General features: G+C 33.6%; 1 protein-coding gene across 1 annotated transcript in view; it reads left to right on the top strand.

Moving 5' to 3' along the window:
- LOC143640279 (cadherin-10-like) overlaps window positions 1-20,760 on the top strand; it is a 94,253-nt gene that overhangs the window by 19,097 nt on the left and 54,396 nt on the right. The window contains 3 exon segments of the mRNA XM_077108130.1: window positions 7,015-7,202; window positions 9,051-9,304; window positions 12,947-13,083. Of these exon segments, the coding sequence (XP_076964245.1) occupies window positions 7,015-7,202; window positions 9,051-9,304; window positions 12,947-13,083 (579 nt within the window).

Genomic DNA, 20,760 nt, shown 5'->3' with positions numbered 1-20,760 from the left:
TGCCCATTTAGCATTGCATAATTTCCTTAACTACTCTGCAGTTGCCTCCAAGGAGCTTTATCTAGTTTTTAATTTCTTCCTGTTAAGCTCAATAAAAAACATCTTTTAAACATTATACAATGGAATGGTTTATAAACATGCATAATTGTGTCATTTTTCTTGAAGCAAGTATTGTTTGAGATTATTATGCAGCATAGAGATGTTACCATAAGATTGCACAGAAAGCAAATAAAAAATTAAACTAATGTTAAATTATTTTGTTGATTCACATGTGTGGTGCTTTTTTTATCTCAACTCTGGAAAATCAGAGCACTCTTATATAAATGTGAATAGCAACAAGGGCAGGGAACAAAGGATAAAGACAAATTACAGCTCTTTGAACCTCATTGTTTTTGAATCAACAAAACAAAACAGTAGCTATTTGGGGCTAAATTCAAAAACTGAAGGTGAAAAATTTGCCTGTCTTCCCCTCTCGCTGATTTCTGCCACTTCTTGTGTGGCTCTTAGGGAAGTCTGTGTCACATTTCTTACTTTGCCTGTCTTATGTCTGTCCTCCAATGTTTCTTACCCACATTGAGCTATCGATGATTTCAATTCTGGTGCACCAATCTGTAATGTTTTTAATATTCCAGTGAAAAGTCCTATTGATCAAATGTATGGTAGAACAAGTGACTTGAAATATCAGTCTCAAATGTCAGAAGCAGAAAACAACAACAACAACACAGAAATAACTCAAAATCTTTTGAAATCTTTAATAATGACAATTCAGGTGCTGTGCAAAAGCATGTTTATTAAAGTAACCATATATTTTGTTCAGTTTTCAGGGAACCTTCTCTGCAACATCACTGTCTAGATTTTTACTTGCTTATTACAATTCTTTGTATGCTTTACAGAAATGGCAATTACCTGTCTCCTCACATTCTTGCCTTGGCCAGAGCATACTTACCAGGAAGAATTATTTATCTGCCCTCAACTTTAAAAGAGAAGCAGATGATTCAATCTGACACCTGAGAATGAATTTAAAACAACTATAAATTGGAATTGATAGGGAAGCATACCACATAATTAAAGATCCATCAACTGTAAGATAAAAAATAAGAAGCATGCAAATAGATGTCTTTAAGGAGAAATTAAACTTAAGATGGGTGACAGGTGCTCCTTTGCCTTAGTCACTGTGTAAGTAACAATCTTTGCACCTTTTCCAGCTCTCCTCTGCTGCATGCCCTATGTGGTAAATGCTCTTGTAGGGAGAACAGACTGGCTCTCAATTAAATCAATTTCAGTGAACTTGACAAACTGAAATACTTGTATTCAACACACAGGACATGCAAATAAATAAAGTATGAATAAATCATTCTTCCATGTGTTTAAAATGTAGAGAAACACTTTTTAATTTTGAAAAATACTCAATAAATCTTGCCCTAAGAATGGTTTTCGAGTAATTCTGAAAAAGAAGCATTATTAAAGTATACATGTAGGACCCTGAATAAAAGTATTTTGAATGAATTAACTACTGAAATTGACGTGCCATGAAACCAACTGTGTGTACAACATTTTTTTTTCCTTTTTGGTACTGGGAATTGAACCCATGAGTACTTAACCACTGTGCTACATCTGGAGCCCTTTTATTATTTATTATTTATTTTCAGACAGGGTCTCATTAAGTTGCTTATGGCCTTGTTAAATTGCTGAGGCTGGCTTGGGATCCTTCTGCCTCAAACTCCTGAGCTACTGAGATTATAGGCTTGTGCCACTGTGCTCAGCAACATATGTATTTTTAATAAATCTATTTAGATTATTTGACAGAAGACCAAAGTTTATATTTTGATGAAGGCTCCATCTCAATTGTAGTTTTTCAGAAAATTACAGAACACCTTGAAAATATTTTAATTAATATCTTAGGAAAAAACAAATATATGTATTTGCAAATATGCATACACCTTTATCCACATATATACTTTCCAACAAATTACTGAGGAAAAATACTGAGAGATAATCATTGCAATTATAACAATACAGTTCTAAAACTAGGGTTCCCCTTGGTGTGAACCAATGGAGCATGAACAATATCCTATTTAAGTCTCAGAATGTACTAGAAATTAACAGGAATATCACTAATTATAATCAAAATGAAATATACACCTTGTAATGGATATTGTCCTGTACAAATCAAGAAATTAAATAAAATGATAAATAATTTTTGTTACTTCACCAGAGCTATAATAGCAAGTTCACAGCAGACCAACTTTCAGAATCTAAGGTTGTGTCTAAGAATACAAAGAAGTCCAAGCTAACATGAAAAAGTAAAAGAAAACATAGAGGCTAGAGTAAGTAGTCATGGTTAAAAATAATTTTATCATCAATTTTGATGACATTAATTACCTGGCAGAAACACTTTAGCCAGGTGACCAAGGTTAACTTCATCAGTCCTAAGAAAAATTGACAGCATGTACTCCCTGATAAGTTATGACATACGGACAACACATCCCTTTTGGATATATCTCACAAAGGTGCATAGCTTTAATCTACTCATGAGAAAATATCAGACAAACCCAATTTGAAGATACTCTGAAAGAACTGACTAGTGTTCCTGTAAAGTATCAATGGAGTGAAAACAAAGCCTGAACTCACACACTGGAAGTCAGTAAGAAGATATGATAACCAAAAGCAAAATGAGATCTCCTAAAGACTAATGGAAAAGATGATGAAATTCAAAGAGTAAGAAATTTGATAGTGAGAAACTAATGTGACTCCATTTTTGAGAAACCGGACTCTACCTCAGAACAAAGCCTGTCCAAGGAGGGGGCATGATCCTTGTCCTTGGAAAAACCCACAGAGCACTCCTAGGCACTTACCCACCCTGCTGAGTTGTTTGTCTGTAAATAACAGGAGAGGTCGCTGGTGCCAGGTGTCCCTGATTCAGTTAGGCTAGGTGAGGACCCATAGCAACCCCCCTAGCAACCTCCAATCAGCATGAGACAGGGAAAATACTTGGAATGCCAGATGACCCCCAAGTAGTTTATGGTGGTTGATAACATGTTGGGGAACCAGGTAGTTTAGCACATATACCCCTCACGGCCTAAACCAATCAGTTCAAATGAATCCCCCTATTGTACTAACCAGTCACCCCTACCCAATTTGTTCCCGCCATTGAATGTGCTAATCAATGTTAAGAGTTGTTGTTTGATTTTCCCACAGTATGGAATGATTTGCTGTGTGATGTTGTGACACATAGAGTATCCCCCCAAAATCTATAAAATCTCACTGAACAAAGGACCAGGACTCACTCCCTAAAACACTGCATCGGGAACAGTTGTGAGTCCAGGCTTGAGATAAAGACTTTTGTGTGATTGCATTGGATTCAGCTCCTGGAGGTCTATTGGGGTCCCACAAATCTGGCATAACAATAGAAAAGTGATTAGAAAAAATATTTGGCATAAACTGAACTTTACAATTGAGATTATGAAATATAAAAAAATGGACTGAGTATTTACATGTGGTAGACTTGAAATTTTGACCATACTATATTACCCACCAAACACTTATCATTTGCTTTCTTTACCAGGGTTATACTGATCTCATATAGTGAGTTAGAAAACAGTCTTTCCTTTCTGTTCTCTGGAAGACTTTGCATAAAACTAGAATTTTCTGGTCCATGAATTTTCTGTTCTTTGAAAAATGAGCTATTTGTGTCTGAATGGTAGATGATTTTAAAATCATCCTTTACTTCTTCATTAGTAGGGTTTGGTATAGTTTAAATTATTTGTATTCATTTTTCAACATACAATATTTCTAATATTTTCTAATTTTTCAATCTTCTGCAGTTGTAGTCTTTTTCTGTAAAATTTTTAATAATAGGTTTTTCTTTTTCTTCCTTTTCCATAAGAAACGTTTCCAGACATTTGATTGTTTTGTAAGGTCTTTAATATAAGAAACAATGTTTTATATTTTTTTTAAAGAGAGAGTGAGAGAGGGAGAGCGAGAGAGAGAGAGAGAGAGAGAGAGAGAGAGAGAGAGAGAGAGAATTTTTTAATATTTATTTTTTAGTTTTCGGCGGACACAACATCTTTGTTTGTATGTGGTGTTGAGGATCGAACCCGGGCCCCACCACACGCATGCCAGGCGAGTGAGCTACCACCTGAGCCACATCCCCAGCCCAATGTTTTATATTTTTAATCTCTTCCTTTTATATGTATCAACTTTATTAGTTTCTATATTTTTTTACTATCTCCTATTTCTTTAGCTTTGTGTTTATGTCATTTTCCTGTTTCAGGCTTGAACTATTAATTTAATTTTATCTTGTCTTTATTTTTTTATAAGTATACAAATTGATAAATTATCTTCTTTTGGTAGTATTTTCTGTGCACCACATTTTACTTCATTACTTCTTCAATTGTAGGATTTTCCCCTCAACTTTATTTTCTTCTTAATTTGAACATTTATAAGTTAATTTTGATATTTTTCTTTCAAGTTTTTTTCAAAAATATAAAGATTTTAATTTACCATTTTATGCTAATGTTTAGCTTGTGGCATAGTCAAAGAGTTTAATAAATACTGTTTTAAAAATTTTACTCAAACTTGCCTCATAAAATAGTCCTTGATCATATTGCAATAAATGCTATCTGCTTAAAAAAATATGTAATCTCAAAATGGATATCATTAAGTTTTATGTACATATAAATCAAATCATTCATATTATTTATATTTGTTTTCCAAACATATCATATATTTGTAATTTTGTGGATGGTTAACTGATACTTAGTTGAGAACACATTAGCTTGGCTGCATTTCTTATGTACTGTAGATTTGAAAATAGATAATAAAAATACTAAGGTTTTTAGCAGAGATCAGATTTTAGGCTTTCTAAAACAAATGAAGTTAAACCGTTGACCTTCATAATGAGTTCTTTCTGTATTGTAGTGATCATTTTTGTATTCTTTCTGTATTGTGATGATTTTTGCATTTCACAAAGGACATTTTTCTGTATTTTAATAGATTGATTTGTTGACTGTATGACATTTAATTTTTTAAAGAAAGTTCTTGAAGTAAGAAGGCTAGAGTTCTAGTTGTGCACTAGAAGATTGATGATACAGGCATATATCAAACAAATAATAAGCAGTTCTATAGATTTAAATGGGTAATTTTTTATGAGGAGGAAAAATGTATTAAACTGAAATAAGAAAAACATGTAGGAAAACCTCAAGGAGAAAGATGTTACTCCTAAGTATAAATTAAGGGAGAGAATGAAAGAGCAAAATTAGGAAAAGTCAGCCTATGGATCTTTTGTTGTACCTTAAGTAAAATGGGAGCAATCATCATATAGTGCTTATAATATTCAGAGGGAAAACATTGGTGAAAAAATTCAACCAGCCTATGTTTTATGTCCTTGTGGCACACATAAATAGGTATGTAGATAGTATAGTGCCTGGCAATGGAAAGAGGTAAGAAGCACGACTGGTATTACTGTTTCTGACCAGTCTATTTGCAATTAGGTTACTGATGGAATGTTTCTGAGAAGGTCAGAGTTGGGCAAGTACTTGAAGGAGGTGATCAAGAGAACCATCCAAATACCCAGGGCTCAGGTGTTCCAAAGTGAAGTGATGAAAAAGGCCAGGAGAGGCAGTAGGAGAGTAGTCACGAAATGAGTTAACTGACTTTCCATAGTGTGATACCAGAAACAGAGAAAAAGGTAAGAAAATACCCTCTGAGACCAACTGGAATGTGATGAAAACTGAGTTTTCACAATGTTCTCCTAGAAAATTACTTTTAAAACTGAGTGAATGTATATGCCTGTATTAGGTTGTTACATCTGCCACAGAAATTCCATAGGCTTGGTAGCCTAAAGAAAAGGAAATTTATCATCTCACAGTTCTAGAGGCTAGATTTCTAAAATCATGCTGTCAGCAGGTTTATTTCTTCTGAGCTGCCCCCTGCCCCCGACCCCTTGGCATAACACCATTCCTGAAGTGCTTCACCCATGAAAGTGCTATTTCCTTCTGACAAACTGCATTTTAAATATATTTGTATAATTGGGAGAGGATTTTACTTGAGGGAAATAGCATGAGAAAAATACATAGAATGATGTTAGAAAGAAAGTAGGGGTCAGAAAAAACTAAATGGTCTAGTTCGATGCAAATCTTTCATGAAAGTGAACAAAAGCCAAATATGTTAGGAAAGATATATGTAGGCAATAACATGGCTAGACAAGAGGTCTGAACTTTATTATGTATATTAAGGTGAATTACTTAAGGTTTATGAGCAAGAAGGCGCAATAATCAGAACTGTGCTTCCAGTCGATTAACCTGTCAGAAATATGTAGTTTATGACCAGGTGCTAAACATAAATCTCATTAGCAGTAGAGGTTGTTCAAGCTGGAAGCACATCCAGGTACACCAAGGGCTTAGATAAATTCTTGTTTTGCTCTGGAAGGAAGGTGAGTTTGTCAGATTTTAGTGTTGTTTTTTTTTTTCTCTGACTCTGAGAAGGGCATCTTGATATTTCTGCCATAAACTTTCCTTTGTTTTTTGTTGTCACAAATAGAAATTAGATTCCTACCTGTTACAGCTGATTTCACTGGAATTTTGGAACGTTCTGTCTTGCAGCTAAAGGAAGAGAAGAAAATTACCAAATACAGCATAGCAAAATTAATTAAATAGAAATAGTCACTGTGTATCCTGTGATTTATTGTGATTGTATAAACACACATAGATATATAACTGCACTCAAAGCAAAAGAAAAAAAAGACAACATGCTTATTTTCAAAACCAGAACTCCTGATACTATTAGAGGTTGGTTCTCAGTATTCATTTTAACACACACACACACACACACACACAAGTCAAAGCCCTCATGCTCCTAGACTTTAATAGAATGTTAACCATAATTGGTATACTCAAAGAATGAATCAATCAACATCTAATGTAGAGTTTAAGATTTACAGGATTCTCAGATACATTTTACTTCTGAAAATTCTGTTCAGAAATCTCTGTATTCATCTCTTCTTATTCTCTGCAGACACCATTCATGTTCGGGTTCTTGAATCTTCCCCAGTCGGCACAGCTGTTGGAAGTGTGAAAGCAACCGATGCCGACACTGGGAAAAATGCTGAAGTAGAATACCGAATTATTGATGGTGATGGGACTGATATGTTTGACATTATAACTGAGAAGGACACCCAGGAAGGCATCATAACCATGAAAAAGGTGCTCTGCATCAGCAGAAAAAAGCATCATGTGTTTAGAGAGTTGAGGTTTCATTATGTACTTTTCACTCATGCATTATCCATTAAAAGATATATCACTGCCATGCTTGAATGTAATTCATAGTTTACTTAAGAAGGATATAAAGCCAAAAAGCTTCTTAGACATGTTCACTGTGTTTCTATTGATTGAAACATGAGTCTTGAGATTTTACAAAATTTAAAAAGTTAATGTATGTGTGATTATTTTTTCAAGTCATATTAATAAAAGGCCACAATAATAACATTATTTTCTTAAGAAAATGCTTAATAGCTAATAAGATCAATATATCATTATAGTTGGAAGCATAAAATGTAGTACACCATCCAGATTCATGAAGCAATAACTAGAGATGCTAATAAAAACAGAATGGATTGGAACATAATTCAATTGTTCACATTTCCCCTTATGCTATGTAATTTAAACTTTTCTGCTAACATATGTTCAGTGATACAATTTTAAGGTAACCAGTAATGTTATTGTAGGATCAGTGCCATCTTATGAGAAAATGCAGGGAAAATTTAAAAAAACAATAATTTCTAATGAAATGCCAACCATCAAGTAACCACTGAGGCACTGGTTAATAAGAAAACTCTCCTGAGAGTGCATGGCAAGGCAGGAGGTACTCAACCTTCATTAAACAGTGACCAGCAAAGGGCAAAGCAGCTTTATTATTTTCCATGACCAGAATGTAGCACTCATGCAAACAGAATCTTGTGCATCTAAAAATGAAAAAGAAAATGGAGGAAGTCTGATTCAGCAATGTCTTCTCTGTTAATAAAACTTATCTTTCAGAGTGAATGTGAGGTGAGAGACATAGTTCTTTATTTGTGACAGTTAAACTATATTGATATTTAAAGCCCCTTTTTTGTTTATTAATGCATCCTCATGCCAACTTGCTATTAAATCTTTGCTCTCTTTTTTATGTGTTATTTTTACTTATACGTGACAGTAGAATGTATTTTGGCATGTTATATATACATGAAGTATAACTTCTCATTCTTGTGGTTGTACAGGATATTGTCCTTTCTTATTCCTGAGATTTTCTTTATTTTGACAATTTCAAGCAAGTATGGAAATTTATCACCAAGATTTTGTAAATTTAAAATTTAAAAAAAAATTTGGTACCAGGGATTGAACTCAGGAGTACTCAGCCACTGAGAAAAAACCCTAGCGCTATTTTTTTTTTTTTTTTTGATGCTGGGGATTAAACCCAGGGCCTTACACATGCAAAGTAAGCACTCCACTAACTGAGCTATATCCACAGCCCCTCCCAGGCTTATTTGGTATTTTATTTAGAGATAAGGTATCACTGAGTTGCTTAGCACCTCACTTTTGCTGAGGCTGACTTTGAACTCACAGTCCTCCTGCCTCAGCCTCCTAAGCTGCTGGGATTAGAGGTGTATGTCACCAAACCCAGCTTCACTTTTTTTTGCTTAGAAAAATTTAGCAGTACCCAATACCTCAAAACACACATGTGTGCATGCCAACATATACATAATCTGCCAGTCCATTTTTTTTGTAGGGAATCACCACCTATGAGATAGGTTTGAACATATAGCCCAATTTTTTGCAAGGTTTAAAATCTCATTTTCTTAAGTTCCAAAGTGTTACATTTTGAATATATAAAAAGTAAAAATTGAATCCTAAACAATATTTAAGGATTATATAATTATCTGTGCTACTTTCTAAACTTATTAATAAGCAAATCAAATACATTCAACCTGGATTTTAAAAATCATTCTCTAACTTGAAATGAGCATGTCATACAATTCCCCTCACTTTAATTGAATGACATTTGTCTTTTTACAGCCACTTGACTATGAGAGCCGGAGACTTTACACGCTGAAGGTTGAAGCAGAAAATACCCATGTGGACCCACGTTTTTATTATCTAGGACCATTCAAAGACACCACAATTGTGAAAATCTCTATGGAAGATATAGATGAACCTCCTGTTTTCAGCAGGTCCTCCTACCTCTTTGAGGTTCATGAAGATATTGAAGTGGGCACAATAATCGGGACTGTAATGGCAAGGGATCCAGACTCTGCTTCCAGCCCCATTAGGTAATTATGCCTGTGTTTGAGATGAAACAGAAGAAATTGAAATTCACATAGAGATTATGAAATTCTATTTGAAACATTTAATGCAATTAAATACTACAGGAGTTTTTCTGTAAGTTATACATAAATTTGGTGAGCCCAGTGTTTAAGGTAAATTGGCTTTAAATATCTGGGAGCAGGTGTGCACAAGGGTTATAGCTTATTCTTATCACATTCTATAGACTGAAGTCTGGCTTGTATCATCTGTTTGTCTCCTTAAAGTGTTTGTTGTTTTCTGGGGGAAACGAGGTACTGGGGATTGTACTCAGAGGCACTCAACCACTGCCATATCCCCAGCCTATTTTGTATTTTATTTAGAGACAGGGTCTCAATGAGTTGCTGAAACTGGCTTTGAACTCTTCCTGTGTCAACCTCCCACTAGGATTACAAATGTACATCACTGTGCCTGGGCTCAAGAATACTTTTTTAGATGTACATTCATGTTGCAACCAAGCCATGATATTTGTATGTGAGATAAATATAAATGGTTAAAAATAATGTGATTGTGTTATAATTCAGTTTTCTCATAATTTTTACAAATTGTACTTATACTCTAGTCATCAAAGAAGGGAATTTTTGCATTGTTCTCGGTTTTTGGCTTTGTTGTTGTTGTTGTTGTTTAGCTGTCTCAAAAAATGCAAGGACATTCCGGAAATATCAGTCACTCAACATTTTTCTTTATTATGGCAATCAAAACATGTGAGATGTGATAGACACATAAAAATGAGAAAGACTCAAAGTTTGCATTGACATTTGCACTGACATAGCAAGGAAACACAGATATACCTAATATTCATCATCAAAGTGAGCGCTTACTTTAGTCTGTTTTTCCATCATGTGTTCTGGATTTCATTTGTTTCCTTAATTCTCAGCAGGTTGATTTTGCTTCCACATGAGCTAGTAAAGTATGAGTTTAAAGGTTTGCTGTACAATTTCTGTATGTACTCATGAATCATTCACCTGACTCTGGTCAGACTTACTTTGAAAATTGTATAAATTCTGCCAACTTTCAAGTGAAGTCATACTATATACAGTGACAAATGTATGTATGGTTTTATTTAATTATATAATTATGCATAAATACTATTTCTTGGATTGATGTGCAGCATCACAGTTTACATGCTGCAGAAGAAAACTGTACATAATATTCACATATTTCTCCCAACTGCCAGCAGGACTTCCCTATGAATATCACCCCTCCAGTCCACTTGTCTTCATCTAAGTAGCTGCATTCCCTGAATTTTTCTTTAAGCTTTAAAATAACTAATATACATGTTTAATTTTACCCCTTAAATACTTACCAAGCATTTTCTTGGCAGAAATTCTAACTAACATCAGCCGTCTCTGTTCTGGGTCCCTGATTTCAAAATGATCCTTTTAAAAAATGATACATCAGAGTTTTGATGATACAAAATTAAGTTGACTAGTATTAAGTCCTGATATAAAGATATATCTCCACAAAGTGAAATATACATTCCATCCTCACATAGATTGATGGCTATTTTATATTAAAATCTATATATAGGTACTTAAAAACACAATAAATATAATGTTTAATGAAAACACAAATCAAAGGACCAGGAAGAGTCCATTCATGCATAGAATATACAATGCCAATAGGTATGGCTTTGTATCACCTTGTTGTAGAAAGTAGGAAGGCATACTCTTATATCTTATTATTTTTGTAGAACAAGCAGATACAATGTATACATGTGATATACTATACTATGTATATAATCAAATAAATATAAATATTGTGGATAAGTATGCACATATATGTAGTAAATTTATATATTCTACAGGTTCTGCATCTACCAATTCAAACAAAATCAATGGAAAGTTTTTGGAATAATTTTGTTTGTACTGAATGTATGAAGACATTTTTCTTGTCATTATTTCCTAAATAGTATAGCACAATAATTACTTGTGTAGGATATGGCATTTATCTTATAATAGGTATTATAAACAATCTAGAAATGATTTAAAGGAGAATGTGCATTGGTTCTAATTTCCAGTAGATATAAAAGGACAATTTTATATATTCAAAGAAATAAAATAGCCTTGCAAGTCTAATGTATTTATGTCATCATTCTGGACATGTTACAAATTATGTCATATATCCTAAATGGTAATGCAGTAAACAAAAAGTTTTACTGAAAACATGTATCTTGGAAATGATTTTAAAAGAAAAATGAAAGTTAACATATAATTTGTTGATTAAGAATCAGAAAATAAAATTATATTTTGAATAATATTTGAAAAAGAAGGGCTGTAGTTTCTCTACATCTTCAAGATAATATCACATAATACTCTAAATCTTATTATTGCTTCTTTAAACTGAACTGCAAAAAACTAAGAAAAACACAAAAACTGTGTTTGGCAAAATCATGATACATGATAACAAAAGCTTTCTATTAATGTACATATTTCAACTTCACATCACATTTCTATATAAATAAGGGAACTTCTATTTGCCAAAATTCCTAATAATTCTGTCATTCTTTCTTACATTGAATAAATATTTTTAGATAACCATATCAGATATTAACATATTATTCAAGGAGTTTTCATTCCATTGGAGAAGAATATGAGAATCAAATAATATTCACTAACTGCCTACTAAAGTTACAGTAGTAGATATATTATGATAGTGGTCAGTAGGCACATTGTTTTCAAGTTTAAATTCCTGTTTTAGATTTGGAATGAAACAAATTCCAAATACATGAGATAAATGACAGATATAGTTGTACAGTTACTTTAGGTAGGAAGCAGATAGATTCTTGAAATTTAGGTGATCATGGAAGACTATAAGGAGGAGATAAAATGTATCTTGGGTCTTTCAGTAGTAAACTAATTTTGTCAATCTGGGGTGGAATTTGGGAATTATTCTAGATATAGGGATAAAATTATTTGCTTTATTTGTGAAGGCTAAAACATGTAGTGTGTTTTTTTTTAAAAAATGGGATTTATCCCAATGACATCATTAAGATTGAAAAACCTGGTATTAGATTTCAGAATGATATACAATACAATGCCACAATAACCAATTGCTGCCTATTTTAATACAGATGTATGAAGATTTCTCATCTGGAATTATACTATTTTAAAGTTATACATTTTATAATACATGTGGTTAGAAACTGAAGCTATGTATATATCATACTCTGAAGCTCCCAAACACCATTAGTTGATGCCCAACCAGTTTGATGAACCTACTGTTATCTCCAATTTTGTTATTAAGAAAAATCTGAGCTTCTGGGATTGATCTGTTGCAATGGATTACTGCAGTAATTCTCCACTACTAAATAAAGCAATGTAACCACATTAATGCATACTATGTTATGGTCAAATATATCAATATTAGTTCACATGAAAATAGACAATGATTTTAAGAGCAGAGATTTTAGAACACTAGCATTTCTATACAGAACCAAGTACTTGGAGAGAGTGTATTTCTGTGATTAACTCATGAAACTCTACATTCTAGATCAGTACTGTGTTTCTTCTGATAATTATTAGTAATATGTGTGTCTTTTAATTTTACCATTTTCTCCTGTAACACTTCAATAACATTGCCATGTGCTTTTCTTTGGCCTCTACGTTCAGATTTTCTTTGGATCGCCATACTGACCTTGATCGGATCTTTAATATATATTCTGGAAATGGATCGCTTTACACATCAAAACCACTTGACCGTGAACTATCTCAATGGCACAATCTTACTGTCATAGCTGCTGAAATCAGTAAGATGACTTTATGTCTATAATACATATTTATGTTTATAATTCTGTATATTTTAGTTTTGTATATTTAACATATATTTATAGATTTAATTATATACTAAAATAATTCATTCATTGCTTATACAAATTATACAAATTATAGTTTTTGTTCTAAGAAATTTATATTTATTTTATTTATCTTTAAAATTTATTTATATATGACAGCAGAATGCATTCTAATTCTTATTAAACATATAGAGTACAATTTTTCATATCTCTGGTTGTATACAAAGTATATTCACAACAATTCATGTCTTCATACATGTTACTTTGGATAATAATGATCATCACATTGCACCATCATTTATAACCCCATGCCCCCTCCCTTCCCTTTCAACCCCTCTGCCCTATCTAGAGTTCGTCTGTACCTCCCATGCTCCCTCTTCCTACCCCACTATGAATCAACCTCCTTATATCAAATAAAACTTTCAGTGTTTGATGGTTTGGGATTGGCAAATTTCACTTAGCATTATCTTCTCTAATTTCATCAATTTACCTGAAAATGCCATGATTTTATTCACTTTTATTGATGAATAATATTCCATTTTTATCCATTCATCAATTAAAGGGCATCTAGTTGATTTCACAGTTTAGCTATTGTGAATTGTGCTGCTATAAACATTGATGTGGCTGTGTCCCTATAGTATGCTGTTTTTAAGTCCTTTGGATACAGACCAAGGAGAGGGATAGCTGGGTCAAATAGAGGGTACATTTCCAATTGTCCAAAGATTCTCCATACTGCTTTCCATGTTGGCTGTCCCAATTTGCAGTCTCACCAGCAGTGTATGAGTGTACATTTTTTCCCACATCCTCGCCAGAACTTATTGTTGTGTGTCTTCATAATAGCTGCCATTCTGACTGGAGTGAGATGAAATCTTAAAGTGGTTTTGATTTGCATTTCTCTAATTGCTAGAGATAATGAACATTTTTCATATATTTGTTGATTGATTGTATATCTTCTTCTGAGAAGTGTCTGTTCAGGTCCTTGGCCCATTTATTGATAGGGTTATTTGGGTTTTTTTTGATGTTTCACTTTTTGAGTTCTTTATATACCCTAGAGATTAGTGATCTGATGTGTGAGAGATAAAGATTTGCTCTCAGGATGTAGGCTCTGTATTCACCTCACAGATTGTTTCTTTTGCTGAGAAGAAACTTTTTAGTTTGAGTCCATCCCATTTATTGATTCTTGATTTTAATTCTTGTGCCACCAGAGTATTATTAAGGAAGTTGGGGCCTAATCCCACATCATGGAGATTAGGGCCTACTTTTTCTTATATTATATGCAGAGTCTCTGGTTGTATTCCTAAGTCCTTGATCCATTTTGACTTGAGTTTTGTGCATGGTGTGAGATAGGGGTTTAATTTCATTTTGTTGCATATGGATTTTCAGTTTTCCTAGTACCATTTGTTCAACCGGCTATCTTTTCTCCAATGCATGTTGTTGGCACCTTTGTCTAATATAAGATAATTGTAATTTTGTGGGTTAATCTCTGTGTCCTCTATTCTGTACCATTGGTCTACCAGTCTGTTTTGGTGCCAATACCATGCTGTTTTTGTTACTATTTCTCTATCCTATATAGTTTAAGGTCTGGTATAGTTATGCTACCTGCTTCACTCTTCCTGTTAAGGATTGCTTTAGCTATTTTGGGCTTTTTATTTTTCCAGATGAATTGTTAAACTGCTTTTTATATTTCTATGAAGAATGTCTTGGGGATTTTGATCAGAATTGCATTAAATCTGTAGAGTGCTTTTGGAAGTATGGTCATCTTGATAATATTAAGTCTGTCTATCTAAGAGCAAGGTAGATCTTTTCATCTTCTAAGGTCTTCTTTGACTTCATTCTTTAGGGTTCTGTAATTTTCATTATATGGGTCTTTTACCTCCTTCATTAAATTCATTCCAAATTTTTTGAGGCTACTGAGAATGGGGTAGTTTTCTTCATTTCCCTTTCTGAGGATTTGTCACTGATATACAGAAATGTCTTTGATTTATGGGCATTGATTTTATATCCTGATACTTTGTTGAATTCATTTACTGATTGTAGAAGTTTTCTGGTGGAACTTTTAGGGTCTTCTAGGTACAGAATCACATCATCAGCAAATAGTGCCAGTTTGAGTTCTTCTTTTCCTATGTGTATCCTTTAATTTCTTTCATCTGTTTAATTGCTCTGCCAGTGTTTCAAGAACTATGTTAAATAGAAGGGATGAAAGTGGGCATCCCTGTCTTGTTCCAGTTTTTAGAGGGAATGACTTCAATTTCTCTTCATTTAGAATGATGTTGGCCTGGGGCTTAGCATAGATAGCCTTTAGGATATAGAGATATGTTCTTGTTATACCTAGTTTTTCCACTGTTTTGAACATAAATGTGTGCTATATTTTTTCAAATGCTTTTTCTGAGTCTATTGAGATGATCATATGATTCTTATCTTTCATTCTATTGATGTGATGAATTATATTTATTGATATTCATGTGTTGAATTAACCTTGCATTCCTGGATGAATCCTACTTGACCATCGTGCATGATCTTTTTGATATGTTTTTCAATTTGATTTGCCAGAATTTTATTTAGAATTTTTGCATCTGTATTCATTAGAGATATTGGTCTGAAGTTTTCTTTTGTTGATGTGTCTTTGCCTGGTTTTGGAATCAGAGTGATATTGGCATCATACAATGAGTTTTGAAGTGCTACCTCTTTTTCTATTTCCTGAAATGAATTGAAGAGTATTGGTATTAGTTTTTCTTTAAAGGTCTTATGTAGAACTTGGCTGTGTATCTGTCCAGTCTTGGGCTTTACTTGATTGGTAGACTTGTGATGATGTCTGCTATTTCATCACTGGAAATTGAGCTGTTTAAATTCTGTGTATCATCCTGATTCAATTTGGGCAAATTATATAACTCTAGAAATTTGTCAATGCCTTCAATATTTTCTATTTTATTGGAGTGCAAGTTTTCAAAATAATTTCTAATTGTCTTCTATATTTCTGTAGTGTCTGTTGTGATATTTTCTTTTTCATCATGTATGTTATTGATTTGGGTTTTCTGTCTTCTTCTCTTTGTTAGCATGGCTAAGGGTCTATCAGTATTTTTTTATTTTTTCAAACAACCAACTTTTTGTTCTTGTCAATTTTTTCATTTGTTTATTTTGTTTCAATTTCATTCATTTCAGCTCTGATTTTAATTATTTCCTATCTTCTGCTGCTTTTGGTATTGATTTGTTTTTCTTTTTCTAGGGCTTTGAGATGTATGTTAAGTCATTTATTTGTTGACGTTTTCTTATTTTAAGAAACGAACTCCATGCAATGAACTTTCCTCTTAGAACTGCTTTCATAGTGTCCCAGAGATTTTGATATGTTATATCTGTGTTCTCATTCACCTCTAAAATTTTTTAAATCTTCTCCTTGGTGTCTTCTGTAGTCCACTGTTCATTCAGTAGCATGTTATTTAGTCACCAGGTGTTGGAGTGGATTTTATTTCTTATTATATCATTGATTTCTAATTTAATTCCATTATGATCTGATGAAATGCAGGGTAGTAGCTCTACTTTTATATATTTGTTAAGAATTACTTTGTAGCATAGTATATGGTCTATTTTAGAGAATGATCCATGTGCTGCTGGGAAGAAGTGTATTCTCTCTTTGAAGGATGAAATATTCTATATATGTCAGTTAAGTCTAAGTTACTGATTGTATTATTGAGTTCCATAGTTTCTTTGTTCAGCTTTTGTTTGGAAGATCTATCTAGTGATGAAAGAGGTGTGTTAAAGTCACCCAAAATTATTGTCTCGTGGTCTAGTTGACTTTTAAACTTGAGAAAATTTTCTTTGATGAATGTAGATGCTACATTGTTTGGGGCATATATATTTATAATTGTTAATTCTTGTTGGTGTATGGTTCCTGTGAGCAGTATATAGTGTCCTTCTTTATCCTTTTTGATTGACTTTAGTTTGAAGTCTACTTTATTTGATATAAGGATGAAAACCGCTGCTTGCTTCCGCAGTCCATGTAAGTGTTATGATTTTTCCCAACCATTTAATTTCAGTCTGTGGATGTCTTTTTCTTGGAGATGAGTGTCTTGGAGGCAGCATATTGTTGGGTCTTTCTTTTTCTTTTTTTAATCCAATCTGCTAATCTATGTCTTTTGATTGGTGAGTTTAGGCCATTAACATTCAGTATTATTATTGAGACATGATTTGTATTCCCAAACATTTTTGTTTATTTTTGGTATTTAATGTGACTCGGAATCTCCTCTGATTAGATTTTCCTTTAGTGTAATCCCTCTCTCTGCTGATTTTCAACATTGTTTTTCATTTCCTTTTCTTGGAATATTTTGCTGTGGATGTTCTGTAGTTCAGGCTTTCTAGTTGTAAACTCTTTTAACTTTTAGTTTATCATGGAAGATTTTTATTTCATCATCAAATCTAAAGCTTAGTTTTGTTGGATATAAGATTCTTGGTTGGCATCCATTTTCTTTTGGAGCTTGGTATATGTTGTTCCATGATCTCCTGGCCTTGAGGGTCTGGGTTCAAAAATCTGCTGATATTTGAATTTGTCTCCCACTATGTGTGATCTGATTCCTCTCTCTTGCAGCTTTTAAGATTCTATCCTTATTCTGTATCCTAGGTATTTTCATTATAATGTATCTTGGTGTAGATTGATTGTGATTTTGTACATTTGGTGTCCTGTAAGGATCTTGTATTTGTTTTTATCAACTCACTCTTCATGCTTGGAAAATTTTCTGATATTATCTCATTGACGAGATTGTGCATTCCTTTGGTTTGAAACTCTGTGCCTTCCTCTATCCCAATAACTCTTAGATTTGGTCTTTTCATGCTGTCCCATAATTATTGGATGTTCTGTTTATGGTTTCTAACTATCTTTACTGAGTGATCAACTTTATTTTCTGGATTGTATAATTTGTCTCCATTGTCTGTATTCTTTCTTCCAAGTGATCTAGTCTGTTGGCTATGCTTTCTACTGAGTTTTTTATTTGATTTATTATATCCTTCATTTCAAGGATTTTTGACTATTTTTTTCCCAGAATCTTTCTCTTGAAATAATCTTTTGCTACCTGTATTTGCTCTCTTATCTCATTGTTGGAGTGATCAACTTTTTTCCTGTATTTGCTCATTTAAGTTATTCTTTAATTCACAGATATTTTAACTATGAATCTTCTGAACTCCTTCTCTGACATTTCATCAACTTTGCTGTCCATTGGTTCTGTTATTATAGTGTCCTGGTTTGTTCAGGGCACTTTCCTCACTTGTTTTTTCATGTTGTCTGTGTGTTTTCCTTTCTTGCAGTGTGCATCTGAGATATTACAATTTCTTTCCTATATTCTTTTAGTACCTATGCAGATTGTCTGTACCTCACCTTGATGTTGGGCTTCCAGACCCTGCTGGTGTCCCTAAATGCATATTACTGCATCCTGGATCTGTGCAAGTTAGAGTGGTTGAATCTGGGCCTCTGGGCTTAACCTCCCTAGTAGTCTACTTGTCAGAAGGGGAGTTCCTGCGTCACAGGCTAGTCTCTGGCAGGTGTCTGGCCCCGCCTGGAAGGTGGGGGTGGGGGGGGGAGTTACCAGGCCGGCTGTGAGCCTGGGTCTCTCAAAGACTGGTGTGGGTGGATCTGGGCCACTAGGCTTGGCCTGCCATGGTAGTCAGCTGGTTGGAAGGGGTGGTCCTGTGCCTGAGGCACACTAGTCTGCTGGTGGGAAGAGTCAGTCCTGAGTCAGAGGCTAGGCTCTGGTGAGTGTCTGCCTTGCAAGGGAGGCGTAGACTGGCTCCCCTGTGAGCCTGAGTTCCACACAGGCAGGTCTACGAATTATAGTTTTAGTTGAAATCTTAAATTGATTCATCAAAAACCTATTTTTTTCAGTATTTCTTTTAGATATATGCTGAGAGATGACTATAGGTATTGTAAAAGAAGCAAAATTGCATTTATGCTATCTTAGAATTTTTTACCACGTCTGAAAATTAAATTGATATTATGGCAGATTAAGAGGAGAAAGGCACACACATTTATTTAAGATTTATGTAATAAGGAGCATTCTTAAGGAAATGAGGAACCAAAAAATGTTGCAAAGCCTGAATACTTTTGAACTAAGATGAACAAAAAGAGGCAATAGTGAAAAAATAACTAAATATTTACAGAATGTTAATTTTTGTTTGTTTTTGTACAGAATTATCTCTGTTTCAATTGCCTGTCCTCCTCAATATTAAGAATGTCACTGTCTTCATAATATGTAAGAATACTTTTCATATAAGAGTTTTTTCTTCTGCTTTCAGGAAAAAAAAAGGAAAGGTTCAGAGTATCCTTCTTGTACATTCTATTTATACTATTGTATTTTATGTAATCTTATATGACAGTCCTGGGGATTGAATCCAGGGCCTTTCACATGCTAGGCAAGTGCTCTACCCCTGAGCTATATCCTCAACCTTGATTTTCTCTTTTTCTTTCTTTCTTACTTTTTTTTCTTTTTTTTTTCTTAATGTCTTTGGGTCAACGTAATCCTTATAGCAAAATGATATATTTTGTGTTAGCATATTCTGCAACTCTAAAGTATCTCTAAATCTAACATTTATTATTAACTAATAACATTCAAGTAGAATGGATACTGCAAATTTTCTCTTTTGAGGAAACAACTGAGATGTTAAATTTTTACATCAACACTATTATTGTGAATCTATGATAAACCAGGTATGGGTTATGATTCTAAGAATTTTAAATTACATTTCATCTTGCTAATATATTAAATTAGCCTCATTTAAATGAGAAGAAACTAAAACTAAAAATCTGGAGATTTTTGAAACTTTCTGAAATAATGCTAGAGGTAGTAAATTGGGACTTAAAACAGGTTATTCCAGTTCTAGCTCTAATAATTCTACACATAATTTACAAAATTTCTTCAAACTCTAAACAGAGATCAAGGATTCAAACCCCCTCTTTCTTTAGTTGCAAAATGTGTTGCCTGAACACAGGATGGCCAGCATCATTTATGGAACTCATTTTCAAGTTGAAATGACAGATGGCCTTTTCAAAAAGTATTAAGAAATTCAACAGTAGCTTCTTCAGTCTAGTGTGGGGTTCTTTAAGATGGGCGGTTCTGGTCAACAGGTGAAATCACATGTTCAGGTCTCACAAACCTGCTCCATTTCTGATTACATACTGAGACAAACATGAAGCAGTGCAGTTCAAACTGCTTTAAAAATAAATATTCATCAGGAGTTAAGTCATGGTCAGATAGCAAGCTGGTAATTTCCACATCTGAAATACTAAGCTGAATCCTCAAATAGGTATCAAGGTCAAGTTATTTGAAGTTACCATTACAGACTTTGGAAGGCAAAACATCAGGTCTGAATCACCAAGTGCCTCTGAAGAATGTAACTAGGCTAGGCAGATCATCAGCAATCATTCAAAGCTTCAAGCTAAAGTAATAGATTTAGTTTATCTTTCTAATTTGGCTCTGAAATACAGACCAACCCTAAAAAAATCCAGTTTCATCACAATGAGATATAAACAGTGGTACCTGTTAATACTAACAATTGTTGGAGTTTTCCTTTATGAAAGCTGTCACTTCTCTGTCTTCATCCTAAGAGTTGATTGTGTCCAACATGATTCTCCTCATTCCAAAAGTAAGGTTG

The sequence above is a fragment of the Callospermophilus lateralis genome, unplaced genomic scaffold, assembly GCF_048772815.1.
Source record: "Callospermophilus lateralis isolate mCalLat2 unplaced genomic scaffold, mCalLat2.hap1 Scaffold_161, whole genome shotgun sequence".
In the NCBI taxonomy this organism is placed as follows: Eukaryota; Metazoa; Chordata; class Mammalia; order Rodentia; family Sciuridae; genus Callospermophilus; species Callospermophilus lateralis.
The sequence above is the reverse complement of the archived record's forward strand: the minus strand, read 5'-3'. Positions and strand labels throughout refer to the sequence as shown.